Source organism: Anoplopoma fimbria, chromosome 1, assembly GCF_027596085.1.
Source record: "Anoplopoma fimbria isolate UVic2021 breed Golden Eagle Sablefish chromosome 1, Afim_UVic_2022, whole genome shotgun sequence".
NCBI lineage: Eukaryota > Metazoa > Chordata > Actinopteri > Perciformes > Anoplopomatidae > Anoplopoma > Anoplopoma fimbria.
Genome location: NC_072449.1, coordinates 28,407,876 through 28,431,147, shown reverse-complemented (window position 1 = coordinate 28,431,147; position 23,272 = coordinate 28,407,876). Strand labels below are relative to the sequence as shown.

Here is a 23,272-nt window from a genome sequence, read left to right as displayed (position 1 = left end):
AAAGGAGGCCAAACCCTCTAGATTTAAATTTCATTGTTTATCGGTTTCACTTACAGTCACAAAGTTGAGATTAAACAAACATACACTCACCAAGAGAAGTTACAAATAAAAATAACCATTTCGGTATTGTTCTCAGTCAGCGCATCATCTCTTCCAAAGCACACAAGGCAACTCTGTTTCCAAAAACTCTGTTGGATTTCATTAATCTATTGGAGATCATCATCCGAAACTAGAAAACAAAATCACAGTTCAAGTTGGTTTAACCTTTAAAAATACCAGTCTTACAACCTTAAATGTTGTTTAAAAATCCTAAAAAAAGCTGCATACAATAAAATAAGTCAGTCACAGATTTTACAGCCTAGATCTGTCGGCAAAATACTGCTTAATTTAACTGTGAATGGTTTGTTTATGACACCTCTAACAAAAGTGGGGAAAGTAATGAAACCGTTGTAAGCTTTTAAATCAATGTGCCACATTGGTCACGGAGTCAAAAACGTCAATTGAAGTGACTATAAAAGCCTAATCACTTGATTTCTTATAAGGGGTCTGCACTTACAATTGTGGTGCTAACAATTTGAACTCTTTTTGTTGTAGTACCCAACTTCAAATCCTACAGGCTGATTTTTTTCTGTACTTCTTGTAAAACAAGCTGAAAAAAGTAAACTGACAGTTATTTTCTTAAACTTTCTGTCAGACTTTTCGGACATCTGCCAGCAAATTCTGCTTACAAATACTTTCAGATAAAAACCAAAAGGCTCCAGGTAGATGCAGGTTTCTCTCCATGATACCATGTGACTTTGCAAATGAAATTTGTCTGTTAAAGTAGCTAATGAGGAAATTTAAGTTTTTCTTTGGCACTTGTGTCCAGGATGTTGTTTTGTCTCATGATGATTTGCTGCTGTGTCAGACAAGTTGCATCAGTGACAGACAGATTATTAATGAAAATAATCCATAGGGCTCATATTGAAACTGATTTTAGAAATTGGGTCACAATTCAGAATAAAATCCAAAAATCATTGACATCGGCAAATAATTGCTCAAATATAAAGCATTATAATATTAATCACGTAATTGAATTTGCCTCATACTTTACAGTAGTGTTTCATGTTCTAGTGCTTTGTTCCCACCTTGTCTATCTGAATTATGTTGCACTGATACAGTGATCCAAGAAGTCCTCACAAACTAAGACTGTTTAGTTGCTATCTTACAATCAATGTACAGTTAAATATTGTCGCTAATGCAACCATTTAGAACTCAAAGTATTGGGATTTTAAAATGTATGGAAACGGTCTCAAAAAGAGGATCTTAAAAAGGTATCACATTTCACTTCAGGATTCCTGCATAAACCCTGATGGCTGCATTTTGTCTTAACTTTGTCCATGTTTTCAATTCAGGGCGACATGAGCTTCAAATATTTTAGTTCCGACCTTCTGACATTTTTTTTCAAGCCATCGTTCAAATTGTGCCCACTGCAAGTCATGTAAACGCCCTAAATTTATCACATAAAAAAAATGCTTGTTAATTTAGGGCCAACAGCGAAGCCCCAGTTCCTAGTTATCCATCCACTGGTTCATTCCTCGACAGGCACAGGGAAGCCTTCTTCAACCCGCTCTTCCACCGGGGCGGACGTCTCTTCAGGGTTCAGCTTCAGACGTAGAAACACTTGTGGTCCTTCAGGTTCCTCAGGTAGGAGAAGCTCTTCCCGCACTTGTCGCACATGAACTGCTTCTCCCCGGTGTGTATCTGCTGGTGGGCCTTCAGGCTGTTGCCCTGGTTGAAGCTGCGGCCGCACGTTTCGCAGCTGAACGGCTTCTCCCCCGTGTGGATGCGCTGGTGTCTGTTCAGGTTGCCCGTGTTGCTGAAACACTTCCCGCACGTGTCGCAGCTGAACGGTTTCTCTCCGGTGTGGACGACCTTTTGGGGAGGAAGGTTGAAAGAGAATCTGTGACTGAAATCATATTTAGATATAGGACTTATGATTGTGAAGAGTTGTATAAAGATTTACACCTCACTGGGCCTCATGCTAGAAAGGTTTCATATTCTTTTCGAGTGTTCTCATATTCATATAGAGTTAAAATTTACTTAAATGCAGTACATTGATAGAAGTCTAAAGTTACACAGTATATATATATGTATATATATATGTATATATATTTATTGTGTGTGTAAAAAATTAAAATGCATATGTATTTATTCCTCATTTTGACGTTATTTTAAGTGTACAATGATCGAGAAGCATTTTAAAAGTCGTAAGCATGTTGTTGTGCAGACAAACCTGAAAATAGACATGAATTCCGACTTTTTTTTACAAATGAGCATCATAACGTGTTATTTCGGCATCTTTTTGATCCGTTAATTGCCATTAAATCACAGCAAAGTCCGTTTAATTCCGTGAAATTTGTGTAATTTTAATATCAAACTCCAAATGGATTCAGATTAAGGCATCATTTCCGAGCAAATGAGTGAGACGGTGTCTGTACACAACACGTACGACAGGTCTGGACCAATTGTGAATTTAATTTGTATCTAAGAGAAAATTCAATGTGCAAGTAAACTGGTGAGCTCCAAAAATTCTCTTTAAATCCCTCATACGCGCAACTAAAGAACACATCTTTTGGTACGACTGGTTCTTTGCATGAGGCCCATTGGATCCAAGAAGCCAAAGCATCCGTTGTGGTCAATATACTGCTGCAGACACTAGGTGTTGTTGACAGTGCCCTCCAAAAAATGTTGTCTGCCCTTAATGTGTTAAAAACAATAATCAACGCAAACCCACCTGATGCGACTTGAGGCTGCTGTGCTGCGTGAACATGCGGCCGCAGATGTCGCAGGAGAAAGGCTTCTCTCCGCTGTGCGTCTTCAGGTGGATCTTCAGGTAGCTGGACGACTTGAAGCTCTTCCCGCACAGCCCGCAGCTGTGCGGCCGGTCCACCGTGTGGTGCTGCTGGTGCGAGCGCAGGTCCGTGATGGAGCCCAGCCGCCGGCCGCAGAGCACGCACGTGCACGGGATGGCCGCTGCGTGCGTCAGCAGGTGCTTGCGACGAGTCGACGCAGGCCACCGCGGCGCCGCACGCGCGACGCACGCCAGCGGCTTCCTCTCGCCAGAGTGCATCTTCTGGTGCATCTTCAGTGCGCTCTTCTGGATGAAGCACTTGCCGCACGTCTCGCAGCTGAAGGGGCGCTCGCCGGTGTGGATCCGCTGGTGGCCCTTCAGGGTGTCGGCCTGGTTGAAGCTCTTGCCGCAGGTGTCGCACCGGAACGGCTTCTCGCCCGTGTGTATGCGCAGGTGGCGCTGCAGGTTGCCCTGTATGGTGAAGCTTTTGTTGCAGTACTGGCAGTTGTAGGCCCGCTCCCCCGTGTGGACCATCTGGTGCATCTTCAGCCCGTGGGCTCGGTAGAAGCTCTTACCGCACTGCTCGCAGCGGAACGGGCGGACCTCGGCGTGGAGACGCTGGTGGTTCCTCAGCAGCTGCTTCAGGGTGAAACCTTTTCCACAAACATCGCAGGTGTGTGGTCTCTCCCCTGTGTACGGGAGCAAGGAGTATTTAAGAGTGACAGAATATGCTTTATAGGTAGCATGCTCCTATATAGCCCCCAAAATAAACATGTTTAATGAAAATAAAATCAAAGGACTGGATGTAATGTGAAAGGGGTGTCTTGCAATGACAAACAAATCTAATTAATGCCTGTTCTGTAGCTTTTCAGCCCTGTTTAGCTCATTGTTTTGGTTTTAAATCACGGTTGATTCTCTTGGCTCTCATCCCCGCCTTTTACTAAACCCACTGTACACTACGTTATTACATACTTGACATACATTCATCAGAAGGCCAGAAACAGACCTCCAAATGAATGCTAATGTCACTGTGTGCTTCTTGTTGAGTCCTCGTGTCCCTCCGTGCCGTATCGCCGCACTCACCCGTGTGAAGCAGCATGTGCGCGTTGAGGCTTCGCTGGAACGAGAAGCCTCTGCCGCACTGAGGGCAGTGGAAGGCCTTCTCGGCGTTGGCCCCGTGGACGGCCTGGTGGGCCTTGAGCTGCAGCAGCTTGGTGAAGGTTTTCCGGCAGTGTTTGCAGCTCAGAGGCTGCTGGCCATGGCTCTCCCTCTTCGCTCGACCCCGATGGGACTTTGGGGGCTTCGCAACACGTTTGGGTCGGGCAGTTATTCCTGTTTCGCCGTCGTCTGGATCTTCCGCCTCCAACTAACAGAAAAAGAAAATGCACTTATTGTTTATTCATTTCCTCCTAACCCACTGTGCCTTTTTCTTGTTTTTGGTGGCCAGAATGCATAAATCTACATTGACGAATTGTGGTTCATCACAAAAACTAGTCGACTCCCTCACATTAACACATAGGGACAATTTAAATACCATTCTTAGTTATGAAAAGATGGACCATGTATGCGTGTAAAATCCTTTATGGAATGAAAAGGGACACAAAAAAACCAAAACATTACCTGGTAGTCTGGGTCGTCATCGTCATCGTGGCCTGGATCGTCTCTGTACTGACCGGAATCAGAGGACGCCTGGTCAGCGAACGCCTCCAGTCCTTCCTCCTTTATTATCACAGGTTGGACACAGTCCTGAGAGAATGTGGACATATTTAAGAGTCAAAACATGGTGTCCTGGTGGCCTAACCTAAACGAAGGACGTCAGAGCATCTACATCTCGGGTGGCCAAACTACGGCCCGCTGGCCATCTGATCAGACTTGAGCATATTTCTAAAACAATGCACTCTATGTACACTGCCCACCATAGTTTAAACTATAGAATTATATATATTAGATGATACTAGATGTCTCTTTAAATTGTTGTTTATGGCCCACAATTATGGCCTACCTTTAAATTGTTGTTTATGGCCCATAATTATCTACATAGAAGAAGACAGGATATTACCTCATAAATTCTGCCTTTCCAAAGGTGAATTATAGGTGATCTCTTCACTCCAGCATCACCACAAGCCACAACTGATGGACAAAAAAAAATGTTGTTCATCAGTATTTTTCTGGATATTTATGCTTCATCAGTCAAAGTACGATGGATACAGTGAGAAAGCATGAAGGGAGCAGAGATGGTGGAGACACAGCCCACTACTGTGTCACTACAAACTGCTCTAACATCAACACAGTGTTAGTGTATGTGGTAACAAAGATAAATGATCTAAATGAGTTGCTGTTGGAGGGCAGGGTTTCATTAGCTCGTGGATATGTGGAAACTCAAGTGCATCATTCCTAGCCTGCCCTACAAAGCTAAGTGGCCATAAAAAACACAAGGCAATAACTTACATAGAATCTAGTTATTATTCAAAAGGGTTCATTTTGGAATTATATATATTATATTACTGGGTTCTAATTAAATATAAATGAGAATATATAAATATATATACAGCGGGTAAAATAAGTATTGAACACGTCACCATTTTTCTCAGTAAATATATTTCTAAAGGTGCTATTGACATTAAATTTACACCAGCCCAAGTAATCCGTACATACAAAGAAAACAAAACAAATAAGTTCAGAAATTAAGTTATGTGTAATAAAATGGAATGACACAGGGAAAAGGTATTGAACACGCTAACTGAAATGTATTTAATACTTGGTACAGAAGCCTTTGTTGGTAATGACAGCTTCAAGACGCCTCCTGTATGGAGAAACTAGTGGCATGCATTGCTCAGGTGTGATTTTGGCCCATTCTTCCACACAAACAGTCTTCAAATCTTGAAGGTTCCGTGGGCCTCTTCTATGAACTCTGATCTTTAGTTCTTTCCATAGATTTTATATTGGATTCAAGTCAGGTGATTGGCTGGGCCATTCTAGCAGCTTTATTTTCCTTCTTTAAACCAATTGAGAGTTTCCTTGGCCGTGTGTTTGGGATCATTGTCTTGCTGAAATGTCCACCCTCGTTTCATCTTCATCATCCTGCTAGATGGCAGCAGATTTTTATCAAGAATGTCTCGGTACATTTTTCCATTCATCTTTCCTTCAATTATATGAAGTTTGCCAGTGCCGTATGCTGAAAAACAGCCCCACACCATGATGTTCCACCTCCAAACTTCACTGTTGGTATGGTGTTTTTGGGGTGATGTGCAGTGCCATTTGACCTCCAAACATGGTGTGTATTATGGCATCCAAAGAGTTCAATTTTGGTCTCATCTGACCAGACTATATTCTCCCAGTGTTTCACAGGCTTGTCTACAGGCAGCAAACTTTAAACGAGCTTCAACATGCTTTTTCTTCAGCAATGGAGTCTTGCGTGGTGAGCGTGCATACAGGCCACGGCGGTTGAGTGCATTACTTATTGTTTTCTTTGAAACAATTGTATCAGATAATTCCAGGTCTTTCTGAAGCTCTCCACAAGTGGTCCTTGGCTCTTGGACAACTCTTCTGATAATTATTTTCACTCCTCTGTCAGAAATCTTGCGAGGAGCACCTGGTCGTGGGCGGTTTATGGTGAAATAATGTTCTTTCCACTTCAAGATTATGGCCCCAACAGTGCTCACTGGAACATTCAGAAGTTTAGAAATCCTTCTGTAACCAATGCCATCAGTATGTTTTGTAGCAATAAGGTTGCGAAGGTCTTGAGAGAGCTCTTTGCTTTTACCCATCATGAGATGTTTCTTGTGTGACACCTTGGCAATGAGACAGCTTTTTATAGGCCATCAGTTGGGACTGAACCAGCTGATATTAATTTGCACTGACAAGGAGCAGGATTGCTTTCTAATTACTGATAGATTTCAGATGGTGTCTTGGCTTTCCATGCCTTTTTGCACCTCCCTTTCTTCATGTGTTCAATACTTTTTCCCTGTGTCATTCCATTTTATTACACATAACTTAATTTCTGAACTTATTTGTTTGGTTTTCTTTGTATGTATGGATTACTTGGGTTGTTACCGACATCTGTTCATGTCAATAGCACCTTTAGAAATATATTTACTGAGAAAAATGGTGACGTGTTCAATACTTATTTTACCCGCTGTATATATACTGTATATATATAAAATATAAATTCAATTAAATATAATATAATTCAAATCACTTTAGTTTGGCGAGTTAAGCTGGAATTAATTGTTTTTGCTGATTTATATACTGCCTGGCATTTTATAATCTAGAGTTAGCAAGAATGCTGATTTACATCTCTTGTCCCGAGGCAGGTAACAAAAACAAAAACATTACAAGTGACAATAAACAGATAGTTTATTGTGGTTGAGGTGTTTTAAAGGGTAAGTTTGGATTGTCCAAAGTCACACAATAACTCAAACAAAAACTAACTGATGGATGCAGCAGTAGACCAGCAACTCCTATGTTCTAAGAGGTAAAAATGACTATTTTTGTCAATGGAGACTTATGGCTTTGGTTCTAAATATAGCATACACTTAAATTGATATTGATTTGCGATCTGTACACAGCAGTGCATTGCTTTGCTACTGTATTGTAATACACTGACAATGAATAAGTAGATGCAACCTCATTATCATTTAAATATCATCAGGTGTCATAATATATTATCAGCGACAAACTATTTTCCACTCAAAGTCTGATTAAGAAAAACAGTTAAAAAGGACAATCTCATCACCTCTGCGACTCTTCCTCCCTGATCGCTGGCTCTGGACAGTCTCTCCTTCTCCTCCTCCGTTGGTCGGAGCCCCCCCGCCCTCCCTCTCTCCGCCGCTCTCCTCCGCTAGCTCCTCCACCTCCTTCTGGCCTCCGCTGCCCTCCATCACCAGCTTCAGCTCCGTCTCTGCCACCTCCAGTCTCTTCCTCAGGTCCTCGATCTCTACAACACCCTGCGTCACCTACAAAGACAGACTTTTTAAATAGAAATCAGGACAAATGGAGAAAGTGACAACTTTATGGCTATGATTTTCAGCTATGGGACTGGGAAATGTGGCGATCTGTGTTGTGAGATGATATAAAACAGTTTGTATACCATCCCTTTAATATTCAGAATATATTTGAAATGCAACAATTTTTAGATCTTAAAAGGTTATTGTAAAGGTTCGTGCGCAAGCTAAATTTTCTAACCAGAAAAGTTACATTGTTAAAACATTACAGTTCTACTTCAATGACAGTAAAGACTGTTCCTTCTCTTGGTCATTATCTTATTTTGAAGGGACAAACAAAATGATACAATCAAAGACCTCTTTGTTTCAACTGTTTCTTCTCACATGCTGAAATTTGGTCACAGTACTTTTTTTATCAGGATTAACACTTGCATGGCCACTACTGTGGAACATCAAGAGTTAAAACAATTAGACATTTAATTGATTTGTAACTTCAGAAGAAACTACCCTTTTTTTCAAGCAGAAATGCCCCAAAATTTGCTGCTTCCAGCTTCTCAAATGTAAAAATTCATTAGACAATAATATATTTAGCTTTTGTACAGTTGGTTGTAAGAACTAAGCAATTTCAGGGACCTAAGGAAATTTTGTGCTGGCACTATTTCTGCCGTTTTATAGAGCAAACATTGAAGCGAACAATAGAGAAAATGCTAAGATAATGAAAATTATTGTTTGCTGCACCACTAGGATAATTTCATCAAAGGTTATAGAAAGAAATAAAGTCAATCAATGTTGTTGAGATTCCTTTTTTCGCAGATGAATGAAAGCTCCTGCAAAACATTTGCTGCTGAACAGTGAGACTGAACTTAAAACATTTTACTACATGCCATGTACAGATATGGTTCAAATTTCTAACAACAAGAAGTAGAAAACAACTTTAGCATCAAGAAAACATGCTGTGACTTTTCCTCATAATATCAGTAGATGAGATTGATTTTCCAGAGTTGATGGCAACACAAATAGACCAAGGCAGTAAGGCAACATACTTCTAACTGCAGCAGAGAGGAACACTCGAGGAACAGCTGGCAGATCTTCTCCACAGCTTCTCGAGCCAGAGACGTCATGAAGACGCTGAGCTGGATCACCTGATGGGAAAGAGGCACCCGACTCATCATATGATAAAATGATGGCAAGGACGCAGTGCAATTACACAATTTCCGAATAACCTCATTCCTGTTTTCTTACTAAGAGATCAATTAGGAACGGTATGCTTCCTATGTATTATTATATGTCAATTATTTTTTAATCAATTTAAGAAAAACATGACTAAATCTAAACACTATATTACTTATAATAATAATAATAATAATAATAATAATACTTATGTACAAATAGTAGTAACAATGTTAAAATACACTTAAGCGTAGTGGTACTTAAAGTGCCAAAGGTAAAAGTACATTTGTCACTTTTGCAGTATTATACAGAATGTCCCCTTTCAGTCTGTTATTTTATTATATCACACCAAAGGATTTTGTTATTAATGATGCATGAACATGTATGTTGTACATGAACGTTAATGTTGTAGCGGGTGGAGGTTGTGCTCATTTTGACTATTTTATGTACTAGTGTTTTATCTATATCAATGCATTACATTTTATGGAGCTGAAGTCGATAAAGAGTTAATTAATCGAAATTTAAATTGGTTAATAAAAAAATAGCATTATTATATATATATATAAATAATAAAGTAAATATTATATATAAATATATAAATATATAAAATATATATATATAAATAATAAAGTAAATATTATATCATAAATACAAAAACATTTGCTGTTCGGGCTTCTCAAATGTGAGGAATTTCTGCTCTTCTCTGCTCGCACATTATAAAAGGGAACATCTCAAATTGTTTTGACAAAAAAAAGCTATTTGAAGACAAAACCTTGGGCTGAATAGTTTTTAAAAATAAATAAATATATAGACATTTAATAGACTTAACAATTGAGTACTTAATGAAATTTGTTAAAGTTACTTTGCAGACACGGATGAATAATACAGAATATAATCAACAAACAAATGACCGAATATGTATATATAAATATGACAAGACTTTATTGATCCCAGGGAGATTAAAAATGTAAATTAAGGAAAATTAGCAGCACCTTCATCATCTCTGAAATGAAAGTGATGAACACATCACTGCATCAATAACAACAATCCAGTAATATAAAACACATTGATCTCAAATGTGTCATTCTGCATAATGAGTACTTGTATTTTTGGTACTTTTATGTATATTTTGAAGCCATTACTTTTGTGTCTTTACTAAAGTAAAGTTTTGAATGCAGGACTTTTGCTTGCAACAGTGTATTTCTCCACTAAGGTTTGCAGGCTTTTGATGAGCCAAAAACATAAAACACCTGTCACAGTTAGATATATTCTTTTAGTTAACATTTGGTAGCTTGACCTTGGTCCTGCAGGTAGCAGTCAAGGTTCAGTGAGACCTGTAGCTGAGACACTTCTAGACATACAGCAGATAGAGAGGCCCGGGCCTGATGCCCAACTCAAAATGGCGAACAACATGGATTCTGCTCGGTTGTGTTAAACCAGAGCTACGTGTTTATTTTCCATTTTGTCCGATAACTAAACATGGGGTACATTTTTATTCCTGTTCTATCTTATTTTGTGATAGTATGTTCATAAATTGTTTGTAGTTGTATAAAGATAACTAACCCCCCATACATGTACATTTTTATTCCTGTTCTATCTTATTTTGTTGTATAGTATGTGTATTTATTGTCTGTGTAGTTGTATAGTATGTGTATTTATTGTCTGTGTAGTTGTATAGTATGTGTATTTATTGTCTGTGTAGTTGTATAGTATGTGTATTTATTGTCTGTGTAGTTGTATAGTATGTGTATTTATTGTCTGTGTAGTTGTATAGTATGTGTATTTATTGTCTGTGTAGTTGTATAGTATGTGTATTTATTGTCTGTGTAGTTGTATAGTATGTGTATTTATTGTCTGTGTAGTTGTATAGTATGTGTATTTATTGTCTGTGTAGTTGTATAGTATGTGTATTTATTGTCTGTGTAGTTGTATAGTATGTGTATTTATTGTCTGTGTAGTTGTATAGTATGTGTATTTATTGTCTGTGTAGTTGTATAGTATGTGTATTTATTGTCTGTGTAGTTGTATAGTATGTGTATTTATTGTCTGTGTAGTTGTATAGTATGTGTATTTATTGTCTGTGTAGTTGTATAGTATGTGTATTTATTGTCTGTGTAGTTGTATAGTATAATATATATATATAAAGCACTAGCTCTTCTATTTCTATGATCAGCTGGCTGTTCAGCCGCCAGAGAAGGAGGGAGCCCGACACACACACACACACACACACACACACACACACACACACACACACACACACACACACACACACACACACACACACACACACACACACACACACACACACAGTTTAACGTACCGCCTCCTTCATACATGAAGACACTTCTGGATGTGTTGAAGCGGATCCGCCGATAACTTTGGTGATTTCTGTCATCGTGGTTTCCACCATCACCTCCAGGACGCAGCTCACCTGGGCCTCCACACCTGACATCCTCACAGCACCACCTGTCCGCTGCAAGTCACACTGATATCATGTTACAATCAAACACACAGCATGCACATCTGCAATATTGTCGTTATGGTTAAAAGAAAACAAAGTCGTGCTGCTCACAACACGGATGTTCCTCTTCCTAGTTCATGTTTTTCAAAATAAAAGCACGCAGACTTAACTGTGGTTCTTTTTCAGCAACCATCAGTGGTGGAGCAAATATTCAGATACTTTAATTAGGTAGAAGTAGTAATACCACACCGTAGAATACTCTGTTAGAAGTAGGTCCTGCATTGAAAAAAATGTTCCTTAAGTAGTAGTAGTAGTTTGTAGCACTTATTATATTCGTATTAGTCTGTTGCAATTATTGTTTTGGTAGTAATTTGCCTCTGCACTATACTTTTGCTCTGGTTTATGCTTTAAGATGCTTGTTTAAGAAAGGAGATGCACTTATGACTTCTGGTGACTAGTAGTTCTCTTGAATACCTATGTTGAATACACTTCCTGTAAGTCGCTTTGGATAAAAGCGTCTGCTAAATGACTGTAATGTAATGTAATGTAATGTAATGTAAGTAAAAGTATGTAAGTATAATCAGCTAAATGTACTTACGGTATTAAAAGTTAAAGCACTCAATATAGAAACATGTCCCCTCTGACTGTTAAACTGTTTTAAATGTGATATTTATTACTCATACATTGATGTAAAAGCAGGTTTTAACTGTAGTTGTTTGAGATCGAGCACATTTTAAATTATTAACTAATGATTGTTTTAATTATAAATTAATCTGCAGATTGTTTTTTCCAGTTACTGTTTGTTGATGGTTTGTAAAACTTAGTACAAACCTCAAAATCATAAAACAAAGAAAAGCAGCAAATGTCACATTTGTGAGGCTTCAACCAAGCAATTGGAAACTAAAGCTGTCAAATAAATGCAGTGAGGTAAAAACTACAATATTTGTATGATGTATGTTATGTAATGTACAGGGATGGCAGGTGACTGAGCATCATCTTGTTTTCCTTTTAAAATAAATCTATGTAATAACCTGGACAGCTATAAAGCATTTATTGGAAAAGAAAAAACTCTGAATTCATTCAGAGAATTTTAGTTTTTATTCAGACATTTATTTCACTGTGCTTTGCTGTTTCGATCATATCAGGAAATATAATAAAATGCTGAGGGAAAACTGAAAATGTGAAAAGACTGAAGAATCATATCATTTAATTCCACCTTTACTTAGACGCACAACTTTTAGGTTTATATATTGGCTGCATCTTTAGCTGAGGAAACTTTGTGTACAATTGCACATTTCAGGCTTTCTAACAGACGCTCCCAGAAACAATTTTGTAACAAAGTTTTGTCCTGACACGGACACGCTCCCTAACAGTCTCTGGTAGATTTCTCAGGAGCAGTTGTGTCTCTTGAGCAGCCTCGAGTCTGAAAACCCGAGTCCACAGCCGCCGCAGGAGTACGGCCTCTCTCCCGTGTGGACCTGCATGTGGAACTTGACGTGTCCGAGCTGCCTGAACCTCACCCCGCACACCTCGCACTCGTAGGGCTTCTCCCCCGTGTGGACCCGCAGGTGCCTCAGGTAGTTTGTGTAGATCCTGAAGGCCTTGCCGCAATGCTCGCATTTGTGCGGCTTCTCCCCGGAGTGCTGCAGCTCGTGGGACTTGAGGGCCTGGCGGATGATGAACCTCTTCCCGCACACGCCGCAGCCGAACGGACGCTCCCCCGAGTGGATCCGTCGATGGTAGTCGTACGTGGCCTTGTAGAAGAAAGACTTCCCGCACGCGTCGCAGCTGTACTGCATCCGCCCCGTGTGAATGAGCTCGTGTCTCCTCAGCGAGCTCGCCGTGTTGAAGCCCTTTCGGCAGGTCCCGCAGCTGAACGGCGTCATGTCCAAGGTGGTTTTGTCCTGCCGGTAGATGACTCGCCGGTTGCCTCGGGTTTGTTTTCTGACGACCTGGCCGTGTCTTTCGTCGTGGGTTACTTTCTGGTGCCTCTGCAGCTGGCAGTTGTAGAGAAACGTCTTGCCGCACAGGTCGCACATGAAGGACTTTGCGGCGCCGTGGAGGAGCATGTGCGCTTTCAGCTTGTTCTGAACGAAGCTCTTCCCGCACACGTCACACTTGAAGGGTTTCTCGCCCGTGTGGATGCGGATGTGCCTCTTCAAGTTGTGCTGAAGGGTGAAGCCCGCTCCACACATCTCGCACGTGAACATCTTCCCCCTGTGGACGGACTGGTGCGTCCGGAGCGACCTCCTTCTGATGAAAGCTTTGCCGCACACCGAGCATTTGTAAGGGTGCTCCCCAGTGTGGACGCTTTTGTGGCACTGCAGCGTGAACGCGTACCGGAAGCTCTCCCCGCACTCGGAGCACTTGTGCGGCTTTTCCACGGTGTGGACGACCTGGTGGGCCCCCAGCGCGTGCTTGGTTTTGAAGGCCTTCCCGCAGATGGGGCAGACGAAGGACCTCGCATCCGTGTGGACGAGCTGATGGGTCTTAAGGTACATTTTGGTCTTGAACGTCTTCCCGCAGAGCGTGCACTTGAAGGCGGCGTACTTCCTCTCCTCGTGCCTCAGCAGGTGGTGCTCGAGGGTCGCCCCATTCCTGAATTTCCTCGGGCACTGGTCGCAGGCGAACGGCCTCTGCTCTCTGTGAGTGTTCATGTGCTTCGTCAGATGAAACCGGCGGTTGAAGCTCTTGTTGCAGACTTCGCATACAAAGGACTTCCCTTTGCTCCTGACAGACGCTTCTGGTGCTTTTTGGCTGTCGGTGTTTTCAGATTCTGCCGTGTTCGTCGTGGAGGAATCCTCTGCAGTTTCTAGTGAAAAGATCAAAGTTGTCACACAGAAGAAAGAGAAGCAAAGACTGTTTTTTGGGGGGTAAAAGGTGACGTTTTAGCACCAAAATCATTATTTGACTTGATGAACTTCTTATCAACTACATGTTTAAACTAACAAAAATACTCCCTAGTCAAATTCCACACATCATTAAATTAACACTTTATTCAAATAAGTTACCTTCTTCCTGTGTATTAATGTGGATTACTTTCACCATAACATTTTGAAAATCTCACCTCGTTGATTGGCCGCTGAAGACTCAGCTACAAAAGTGCCCTCCTTCGTTGCCTCTTCAACATCTGAACAAGAAATTAATAGTAAATAATACAAACAAAGACACATCCGTCAGTAAGTCAACTGCAAACACTGTAAATGTTCTGTTTCCAGCAATAATATTAATATTAGTATTAATATTAGTATTAATAATTATTGTTATAATAAAAATAATATGCTGTCTGGGTCAAACGTTCCTCCAAAACTAGATGGAAATAATATTTTCTGGTGCAGTGAAATCATCATGCTCTTAATCATTGCTGCTTCCATAAGTGCCAATAACCTTATAGTTTTCTGTCTGGTCATGAGAGATGAAACGTAAGTTACTAAGAATAGTAACCCCCTTTGTGTGGTTCAATGAGTTGTTCTCCTGTGTTCCTTTAGGAAAACATATATACATAATTTAAAAGGAAAATCTGGGAAAGTTTTGGGATAACTTTCCATCCATTTGAGGTTGTGAATATTAACAGTGTTTCACTGTTTAAACTTCAAAAAATACAGTTGTTCCCCTTTATGTTATGAGAGTGTTGCTGATATGCAGCATTACATTTTTTATGCTGTTTTATGAAACAAAATAAACAAAGAAAGTTGTCAGCTCCAGCATTAGCAACCTTTTTAACTTTATTTGATGACAAGAAGTTCTGCATGTAAAGGAGGCCATATGTTTTCCATCAGATGGCAAAAGCATGACCCGCCCTTCTCTGCCTCTGATTGGCTTACCCTGATATTCTTAACCAATCTCACTCCTCATGCCTCAACCAAACCGACCCAACCAATGAAGGCAACGAGCACCAGCCAATCAGAGGCAGAATCGGGAGCGTCATGACTTCTTAAATTAGGAAAAGAAATGGCGTACAGGAGTAGGACTTTAGCGAGCCAGGGAATATTTCTGCACAGTTAGTGTGAACTGTTCAGTGCATCCCAGAAGTAGTGATGAATTGTTCTTTTTTGAGGAACCCTTCCCTTCGAGTGCCCTGTCTTCATCCCATTTTCGCAACTTTCCCCAAAAGGACTTGAGCTTTTAATAGGGATAGTGTTTTGTGGTGGATTTTTTTTTCCTTACCTGCATCATGTCCACTCTCCATGCCAGCAGCGGGCGCTGTTTCTGGGACTTCCTCCGTCACTTTATCTGCCTTTCTTTTTAACGTCCCGAAGGGCTTCAAGGTGAAGATCATCCCGGTCTGCTCGAACAGAACCGGGCAGCCATTCAGGACGTTTTCCCTCCACATTCTGGCATTTTCAAAGTTTTCAGTCGTGACCTTCAGCTCGCTCTCTAGACGCACTGCTTTGGCCTTCAGACTCTTGTTTTCGTTGTGCAGCGTTGAGGACAGCTGGGAGAAGATGGCGTTGATCTTTCTTGTTGCCTCCCGTGCCAACATTTCCAGGATGCTGTCAAAATCGGTCTGTGAGGATTAAAATAAAGCTGTCAACACATAATAAATGATTTACTAATGTTAAATGTATTTATGGTGGACACAAGTATGTGCTGTTTCCACCAACTGCTCATGCACAGTCTGACAAAACTGAATTTAAATGATGCTCCAAAAACTAGTTTAAAACTGATAAAAAACAATCACACTATATAGTGATTATTTGGAAATAAGAGTTTCAACTGATAAATCTAACATAACTATAAAATAGAATTATTTTAAAATGACAGATGCAATGGTTGGCTACGTGTGTCAGGTTTGCTTGATTAGGAGTTCTTTAAGGGAGCTAGTTTTGGAAGGAGGTAGACAGTGTTTAGACTGATGTAAAAGTAAGCAAATAAGATGCTAAATTATTACTTGACAGCCATATTAAAGAAATTTGTATTAATTTAATTATTTTTTCTCAAATGTTTGCTTTTATATAATTCCACCTCCCTGGGCCTGATCAGTTATATTAGTGAACCCATGTGAGAAGTTGAGATGTGTAATGTCTCTTTGGAGCGGCTGACAACTCAGCAATATATATATATATATATATATATATATATATATATATACACACACACACACACACACACACACACACACAGCGGGTAAAATAAGTATTGAACACGTCACCAAGGTGCTATTGACAACCCAAGTAATCCATACATACAAAGAAAACCAAACAAATAAGTTCAGAAATTAAGTTATGTGTAATAAAATGGAATGACACAGGGGAAAAGGAGGCAAATTAACTATCCAAGAAAACAATAATTGTCATTTAGAACAGACTTACAGGAAGTGTATTCAACATAGGTATTCAAGAGAACTACTAGTCAATAAGTGCAAAACAAATCTAAAGCATAAACGAATGCAATAAGTGCAACTAATACTAAATAAGTGCTAATAAACTGAATGCAATAAGTGCTAGGAGGAAGGCTCAGGGTAGTACTTCAGTGAAGAGTGTGAGGTTAAAGATGGGCAGTGACTCTGCTGTCCTGAGGTCAGTGGGGAGTTCACTCCACCACTGCTGCACACACTTTATTTCCAGTACGGGATGTTTTGAGCAGTCAGTCACCCTTCATATCACTGGACGGCGGTAACGCACCATGTATCAGACGCCATTCATAAAAAGATAAAACAATTCATAATAAAAAAAACGTAATAAGAGGCTACACCAGTGTTAAAGTATCGATGTCGGGCTTATTAGGGACGAGGAACTTTGTTTCCCCTTAGAACTTGACATTTTACCGTTTAAATTGACAGGTCCCCCCCATGTGGATATACTGTACATTTTTTAGTTGTATAGTATGTGTATTTATTGTCTGTGTAGTTGTATAGTATGTGTTTTTATTGTCTGTGTAGTTGTATAATATTCTGTGTATTTTTTATTTATATTCTTTTTTTTTGTATTTCTGTGTAGTTGTATAGTATGTATTTATTGTCTGTGTTTATGTGTATTTATTGTCTGTGTAGTTGTATTGTATATATGTGTATTTATTGTCTGTGTAGTTGTATAGTATGTGTATTTATTGTCTGTGTAGTTGTATAGTATGTGTATTTATTGTCTGTGTAGTTGTATAGTATGTGTATTTATTGTCTGTGTAGTTGTATAGTATGTATTTATTGTCTGTGTAGTTGTCTGTGTAGTTGTATAGTATGTATAGTATGTGTATTTATTGTCTGTGTAGTTGTATAGTATGTGTATTTATTGTCTGTGTAGTTGTATAGTATTTATTGTCTGTATTTATTGTCTGTGTAGTTGTATAGTATGTGTATTTATTGTCTGTGTAGTTGTATAGTATGTGTATTTATTGTCTGTGTAGTTGTATAGTATGTGTATTTATTGTCTGTGTAGTTGTATAGTATGTATTTATTGTATGTGTATTGTATAGTATGTATTTATTGTCTGTGTAGTTGTATAGTATGTGTATTTATTGTCTGTGTAGTTGTATAGTATGTGTATTTATTGTCTGTGTAGTTGTATAGTATGTGTATTTATTGTCTGTGTAGTTGTATAGTATGTGTATTTATTGTCTGTGTAGTTGTATAGTATGTATAGTATTTATTGTCTGTGTAGTTGTATAGTATGTATTGTATAGTATGTGTATTTATTGTCTGTGTAGTTGTATAGTATGTGTATTTATTGTCTGTGTAGTTGTATAGTATGTGTATTTATTGTCTGTGTAGTTGTATAGTATGTGTATTTATTGTCTGTGTAGTTGTATAGTATGTGTATTAATAATAATAAGGCCGCCATCTTTGTTACGCCTGTCGTTACGCTACGTGGTTTCCTTCCGTTGGTCCACTCTCCCCTCCGCCGCTGCAGAGGGTGTCTGATCCGCTAACATGCCGTCACAGTAACGTTACACTTTGACTCACCTCACGTCTCATATCAGGCTCCGTAGTTAATATATCTTCTTTGGAATTTCCGACATCGACAGCGGTCTTAATGACGGTCTCAATGATGCACTTAGTTTCTGAATAAAACACTAAGTTTTCGGACATTTTCTACCTTCGGAGCTAACAGCCGCCTCCTAGCAACAGTGCTGACAGACAGCACAGACGGCGCCATTGTTCCGGAAGTGGAAGTAGCACAAAGGAACTCATATTTCAAAATAAAACTCTTGAAAGTTGCTTCGATTGCAAGTGTTCTTTTATTGCAATAACAAGAAAATAGTATGCCATTATACACAGAACTCTACATTAGAAAGTCATTTTTACAATTTAAATGTTTTTGTTTGAAAATATTTACATTTTAATGGCCTTTCATTGGATTTTATGAATTACCAAAACATAAATTAGTACAGATTAAAGAAGTCTTTAAAAAAAGCCATTCAAAAATTAACTCAAACTTTAATTAAACACCAACTCAAATTGAGAAGATAAATAGTTTCAGCTGCTGAAAATTAGGTCCTGAAGCCGGCATCGTTTGCTGTATTTGTCAAACATTAACATTATCTCACATTGACATTTAGGTTTTCATGTGTTTTTTGTGATTCTTAAATGTCTTGTAACAGGTAAACAGAAGTATCTGTGTTTTTAAAAGCTGAGGTTATTGAGACAAAGAAAAAAAAGGGAACTATAAATGCCATAAATAATTATCTTCACCGTCAATACTCCGAATGAGAGTAACTGTATTATTTACTATTGATTAATTACCAGCCTGTCAAGACTAATGAAAACTAAGAGTTACTAGAGCCTTCAGGTGTGAAAACTCTTTTGCCCCCCAAAAAACTATTCATTTATAACAAACCAACATCCCTTTGCCACGGAAGCTTTCACAAATCTGTCAATAAATTAGCATGTTCATTTTGTTAATTGTACCAGCTCCCGACAACAGAACATGAAGATGAAACTAAAGGCACTGAGCCAAACACAGACAAGTCATTTGGTTTCCCTTAATACAACGCACCACAGCGTATCGTCATCTACGGCCCGTCACAGCTGTGCTTCTTCAGCTGCCTCGAGTCCGAGAAGCCCCGGGAGCACTGCTGGCACGAGTAGAGCTTCTCCCCCGTGTGGATCTGCATGTGGGACTTGAGCTGGTTGGACTGGTGGAACTTCCTGTGGCAGTACAGGCACTCAAACTGCTTCTCGCCCGTGTGGATCCGCAGGTGCCTGTAGAAGTTCCCGTCCGTTCGGAAGGCCTTGCCGCACTGGTCGCACTTGTACGGCTTCTCCCCCGTGTGGATGCGCTCGTGCTGCTTCAGGCTGCCGGCGTGGAAGAACCTCTTGCCGCACACGTCGCAGACGAAGGGCTTCTCCCCCGCGTGGCTCCTTTGGTGGTAGCCAAAAGAGTACTTGTTGTGGAACGACTTGCCGCAGATGCCGCAGTTGAACTCCTTGTGCTCGCTGTGGCCCCTCTCGTGAAGCTTGAGGGAGCATGCGGCGCTGAAGCCCCTCAGGCATATTTTGCAGCTGAACGGCTTCACCAGCGACTTGTTCCGCTTCCTGGTCTGGAAAAAGCGCTGCGTGCCGTCCGCCTCCTCGTTCCTGTCAGCGTGCACGTACTTCTGGTGGATCAGCAGCCGGCAGTTGAAGAGGAAGGTCTTCCCGCACAGATCGCACATAAACGGCTTCCTGGCGCCGTGGATGAGCATGTGGGACTTCAGCTTGGTGTTGTCCGAGAAGCTCTTGCCGCACTCCTGGCAGGTGAACGGTTTCTCCCCCGTGTGGATGCGGATGTGCCTCTTGAGGTTGTTGTTCAGGCTGAACCGGGCGCCGCATATGTGACAGGTGAACGGTTTCTCCCCCGTGTGCACCACACTGTGCCTTTTCAGGGCCGTGCCCGTCCTGTACGACCTGTTGCACACGGTGCACGTGAACGGCGAGACTCCCGTGTGTTTCCTCTTGTGCACAGTCAGGGAGTGGGCGTACTTGAACGTCTCCTCGCACATGGTGCACTTGTACTTTTTGGAGTTGGAGTGAACGATCTGGTGGAAGCGGAGCGTGTCCTTGCTCTTGAACTCCTTCCCGCACGTGGAGCAGCCGAACGGCCGCTCCTCCGAGTGCACGGCCATGTGGCACCTCAGCTGGACCGGCGTCCTGCAGGTCTTGTCGCAGAGCTGGCACTTGAACTGCTGCTTCCATTTCTCGTGGCGCAGGAGGTGGTTTTCCAGGGACCGCTCGATCCGGAAGGTCTTCCCGCACTGGTCGCAGGCGAACGGCTTTGGCGGCTTCGACCGCTCGTGGCGCTTGAGGTGATTCTGGAGCGACTGCTCCTTCCGGAACGACCTCTTGCACTGAGTGCAGGGGAAGGGCAGGGGTTCTTTGCTCGCAGTGTGACGCGAGAGGTGATTTTCCAAAGACTTCTTTTCCAGAAAACTTCTGCCGCACTTCTCACAAGGGAAAGGCTCCTTGTGGACCTTCATGTGTTTCTTCAGATCGCCCTTCCAGTGAAATGAGACGTTGCAATGCTCGCAGGAGAAACGCGTCGCTGTCTGTGACTCTTTTCTGTTAGGCCTCCTTCCCTGAACTCCACCCGTCTGTTTCTCTTCGGGGATGAGGTCAGTGGAAACTGGAAATGGAGGGGAAACATGTGCAAAATAAGTCTATTTATATTTTTATTTTTAATAGTCAGTTATTTTTCTAAAGGATTGTATCCTCCGAGTATTCAAGTTCCTTCCAAAACTTTAATGTTATGGTCTCTTCCTGTAAGAAGCAACGGCCTGAAATCGAATCATACCTTCTTCAATTTTAAAAGTTGGTCTCCTCGTCCTCCTTGGTCTCCCTGAAGGGGCCTCTTCTACAGATTTCTGCGATGCATGAGAAAATGAGATTAATACATTTATAAAAATATTCTCTCATAAATATAATAAGAAATAAACACAGCTGAGAAGGAGGTGAGGTATAAAGAGATTTGAGAGTTTTAAAGACATTGCTGCTTTTAGACAAATCATAGTTTGCAGATTAAAACTCAAATACAACACAGAAAAACCCAACCTTTTCCTGTGCAGAGTCAACACCGCTGGCGTTGCTGGAGTCCGGACTGGGGGCGCCTTGAGGCGTTGACTCAGGTGGCACCGTGGGACTGGGGCCAAAGCCGTCGTCGACAAACACCGCGGAGGCTGTCGCAGGCCCAAGGACAGTCACTGATCCAGCTGTGGGGCTGGGAACGGCTTCAGTGCTCTCTGCTGTCACCGGGTTTGACGTGGATTCCTTTGCAGCAGGACTGGTGGAGACGGACAACACTGGTGCTCCTGCGTGTTGTGTCAAAGAGGGAAAGAGAGAGACATAATGTCACATCTCAAACTATCAAGCATGTGTAAAGAAAATTGAGTTCACCTGTCTGTCTCAGGTGAACTGTAATGGGTATTTACATTTTTTAAGCTAATCATAAATCTACAGTAACCATACTTATCAATTATATATGCTAGTTGGAGACTGTGGCACAGATAGTTAAACAATCACTGATGATAACCCCCCCCCAATGTTCTGAAACTCAATGTAGCTGCCTGACGAGTCATGTGACCACCACAGTGATCGATCAGCTGACCTATCAGTGAGCAGTCCCTCATCTCGACGTGTGTCTCCGCTTCCTCCGTCACGCCGCCACCGTCACTGATGCTCCTCAGCTCCTTCTCCAGCTGCTCCATCTCCTTGCCCAGCTGACCCACTCTGGCCTCCAGCTCCTGCTCCAGCTGCCCGGCTTTCCTCTGCAGCACGTCCTCCAGCTGCTCCACCTTGGCCCGCAGAGCCTCGTTCTCCTCGAACAGCTCGGAGGAGAACTCCGTGAACACCTTGTGGATCTGCACCACCAGGCACTTCTCTATCGCCTGGATTTCCCCAAACGTCGCCTCTTCCCAGGCCGTGTTTGGCGCCTCTTTCGCCCAGACATCCCTGAAAACGGACACGGTTGCCTGTACGGCGACTTCAACGACCGACGCGACTTCGCTGCCGAACCTCGCCTCCATTGTCCTTCTGCCGGACGTTAGGCTGGACTCGCTGTGTCCGCCGGGTCGCGGCACATTTATTTAATAACTTGAACCACAGTCAATTAGACTTTAAACGCAACAACCGCCTTTCTTCCGTGTGAATGTTACGTTATCATGGACGTCCTACACGGCGGACTGTGCGTCACTAAAAAGGCTCCGCACTGCACATCCGGTTCCGGTGTCACATCCGCATTTCAAAATAAAAGCCCTAGACACCCAACTACCTATACGCCATATCTAAGTGGAAGAAGTATTTAGATATTGAACTTAAGTAAAAGTAACACTACTACAGCGTCTGCTAAATGACTGTAATGTAATGTGTAAAAAATACTTTGTTTAAAATAAAAGCCCTAGACACCCCACTAACTATACGCCATATCTAAGTGGAAGAAGTATTTAGATATTGAACTTAATAATAATAATAATGGATTTTATTTATATAGCACACTTTAAAATACAAAGAAATCTCAAGGTGCTGCACAGGGTAGAACAATCACAATAATCAAATATAATAATAAAACACTAAAAACAAACAAAAAAATAAAATAAAAATTTAAATTAATTAATTAATTTAATCATAATGAAATCTAAGAATATCTATTAAAACAGAACAACCACCCAAACACAAGCAATCCAAATTATCAAGACCTTAGGGGAAGGCAGAGAGGAACAGGTGAGTTTTAAGACTTGAAGTAAAAGTAACACTACTACAGCGTCTGCTAAATGACTGTAATGTAATGTGTAAAAATACTTTGTTTAAAATAAAAGTCTTTCATTCAAATTTTTACTTAAGTAAATATATTAGCATCAAAATATACTACAAAGTACCCAAAATAAAATGACTGATTTTGCAGAATGGCACATTCCAGATGCATAGATATTATATTACAGTGTTATAGTGATTTAATTATG

General features: G+C 41.0%; 2 protein-coding genes across 2 annotated transcripts; both read right to left on the bottom strand.

Annotated features, from left to right (window-relative positions):
* Nucleotides 1-29: 29 nt before the first annotated feature.
* LOC129097648 (zinc finger protein 850-like) lies at nucleotides 30-18,496 on the bottom strand. The gene is made up of 14 exons (XM_054606559.1): nucleotides 18,306-18,496; nucleotides 15,575-15,914; nucleotides 14,475-14,537; nucleotides 12,804-14,219; nucleotides 12,205-12,226; nucleotides 11,519-11,537; nucleotides 11,267-11,419; nucleotides 8,820-8,918; nucleotides 7,569-7,788; nucleotides 4,893-4,963; nucleotides 4,454-4,579; nucleotides 3,917-4,199; nucleotides 2,777-3,522; nucleotides 30-1,914 (listed from the first exon to the last, which is right to left on the bottom strand). The coding sequence occupies exons 1-14, from the start codon at nucleotides 18,429-18,431 to the stop codon at nucleotides 1,648-1,650; spliced, it is 3,951 nt and encodes a 1,316-aa protein (XP_054462534.1). The 5' UTR covers nucleotides 18,432-18,496; the 3' UTR covers nucleotides 30-1,647.
* Nucleotides 18,497-18,588: 92 nt separating this feature from the next.
* Nucleotides 18,589-22,621, bottom strand: LOC129089293 (zinc finger protein 345-like). The gene is made up of 4 exons (XM_054596707.1): nucleotides 21,922-22,621; nucleotides 21,369-21,625; nucleotides 21,112-21,181; nucleotides 18,589-20,943 (listed from the first exon to the last, which is right to left on the bottom strand). The coding sequence occupies exons 1-4, from the start codon at nucleotides 22,337-22,339 to the stop codon at nucleotides 19,355-19,357; spliced, it is 2,334 nt and encodes a 777-aa protein (XP_054452682.1). The 5' UTR covers nucleotides 22,340-22,621; the 3' UTR covers nucleotides 18,589-19,354.
* Between the last annotated feature and the right edge of the window lie 651 nt (nucleotides 22,622-23,272).

Bases quoted from the DNA above. Each gene is read 5' to 3' on its own strand.
- LOC129097648 (XM_054606559.1), bottom strand. From the start codon at position 18,431: ATGTCCGAAAACTTAGTGTTTTATTCAGAAACTAAGTGCATCATTGAG. The intron at 14,220-14,474 runs GTGAGATTTTCA...TCTTTTCACTAG, and splicing joins TTCAGCGGCCAATCAACGAG to AAACTGCAGAGGATTCCTCC. The intron at 7,789-8,819 runs GTATGTTGCCTT...CTGTCTTTGTAG, and splicing joins CCTCTCTGCTGCAGTTAGAA to GTGACGCAGGGTGTTGTAGA.
- LOC129089293 (XM_054596707.1), bottom strand. From the start codon at position 22,339: ATGGAGGCGAGGTTCGGCAGCGAAGTCGCGTCGGTCGTTGAAGTCGCC. The intron at 21,182-21,368 runs GTTGGGTTTTTC...CATGCATCGCAG, and splicing joins TTGACTCTGCACAGGAAAAG to AAATCTGTAGAAGAGGCCCC. The intron at 20,944-21,111 runs GTATGATTCGAT...CTCCATTTCCAG, and splicing joins AACTTTTAAAATTGAAGAAG to TTTCCACTGACCTCATCCCC.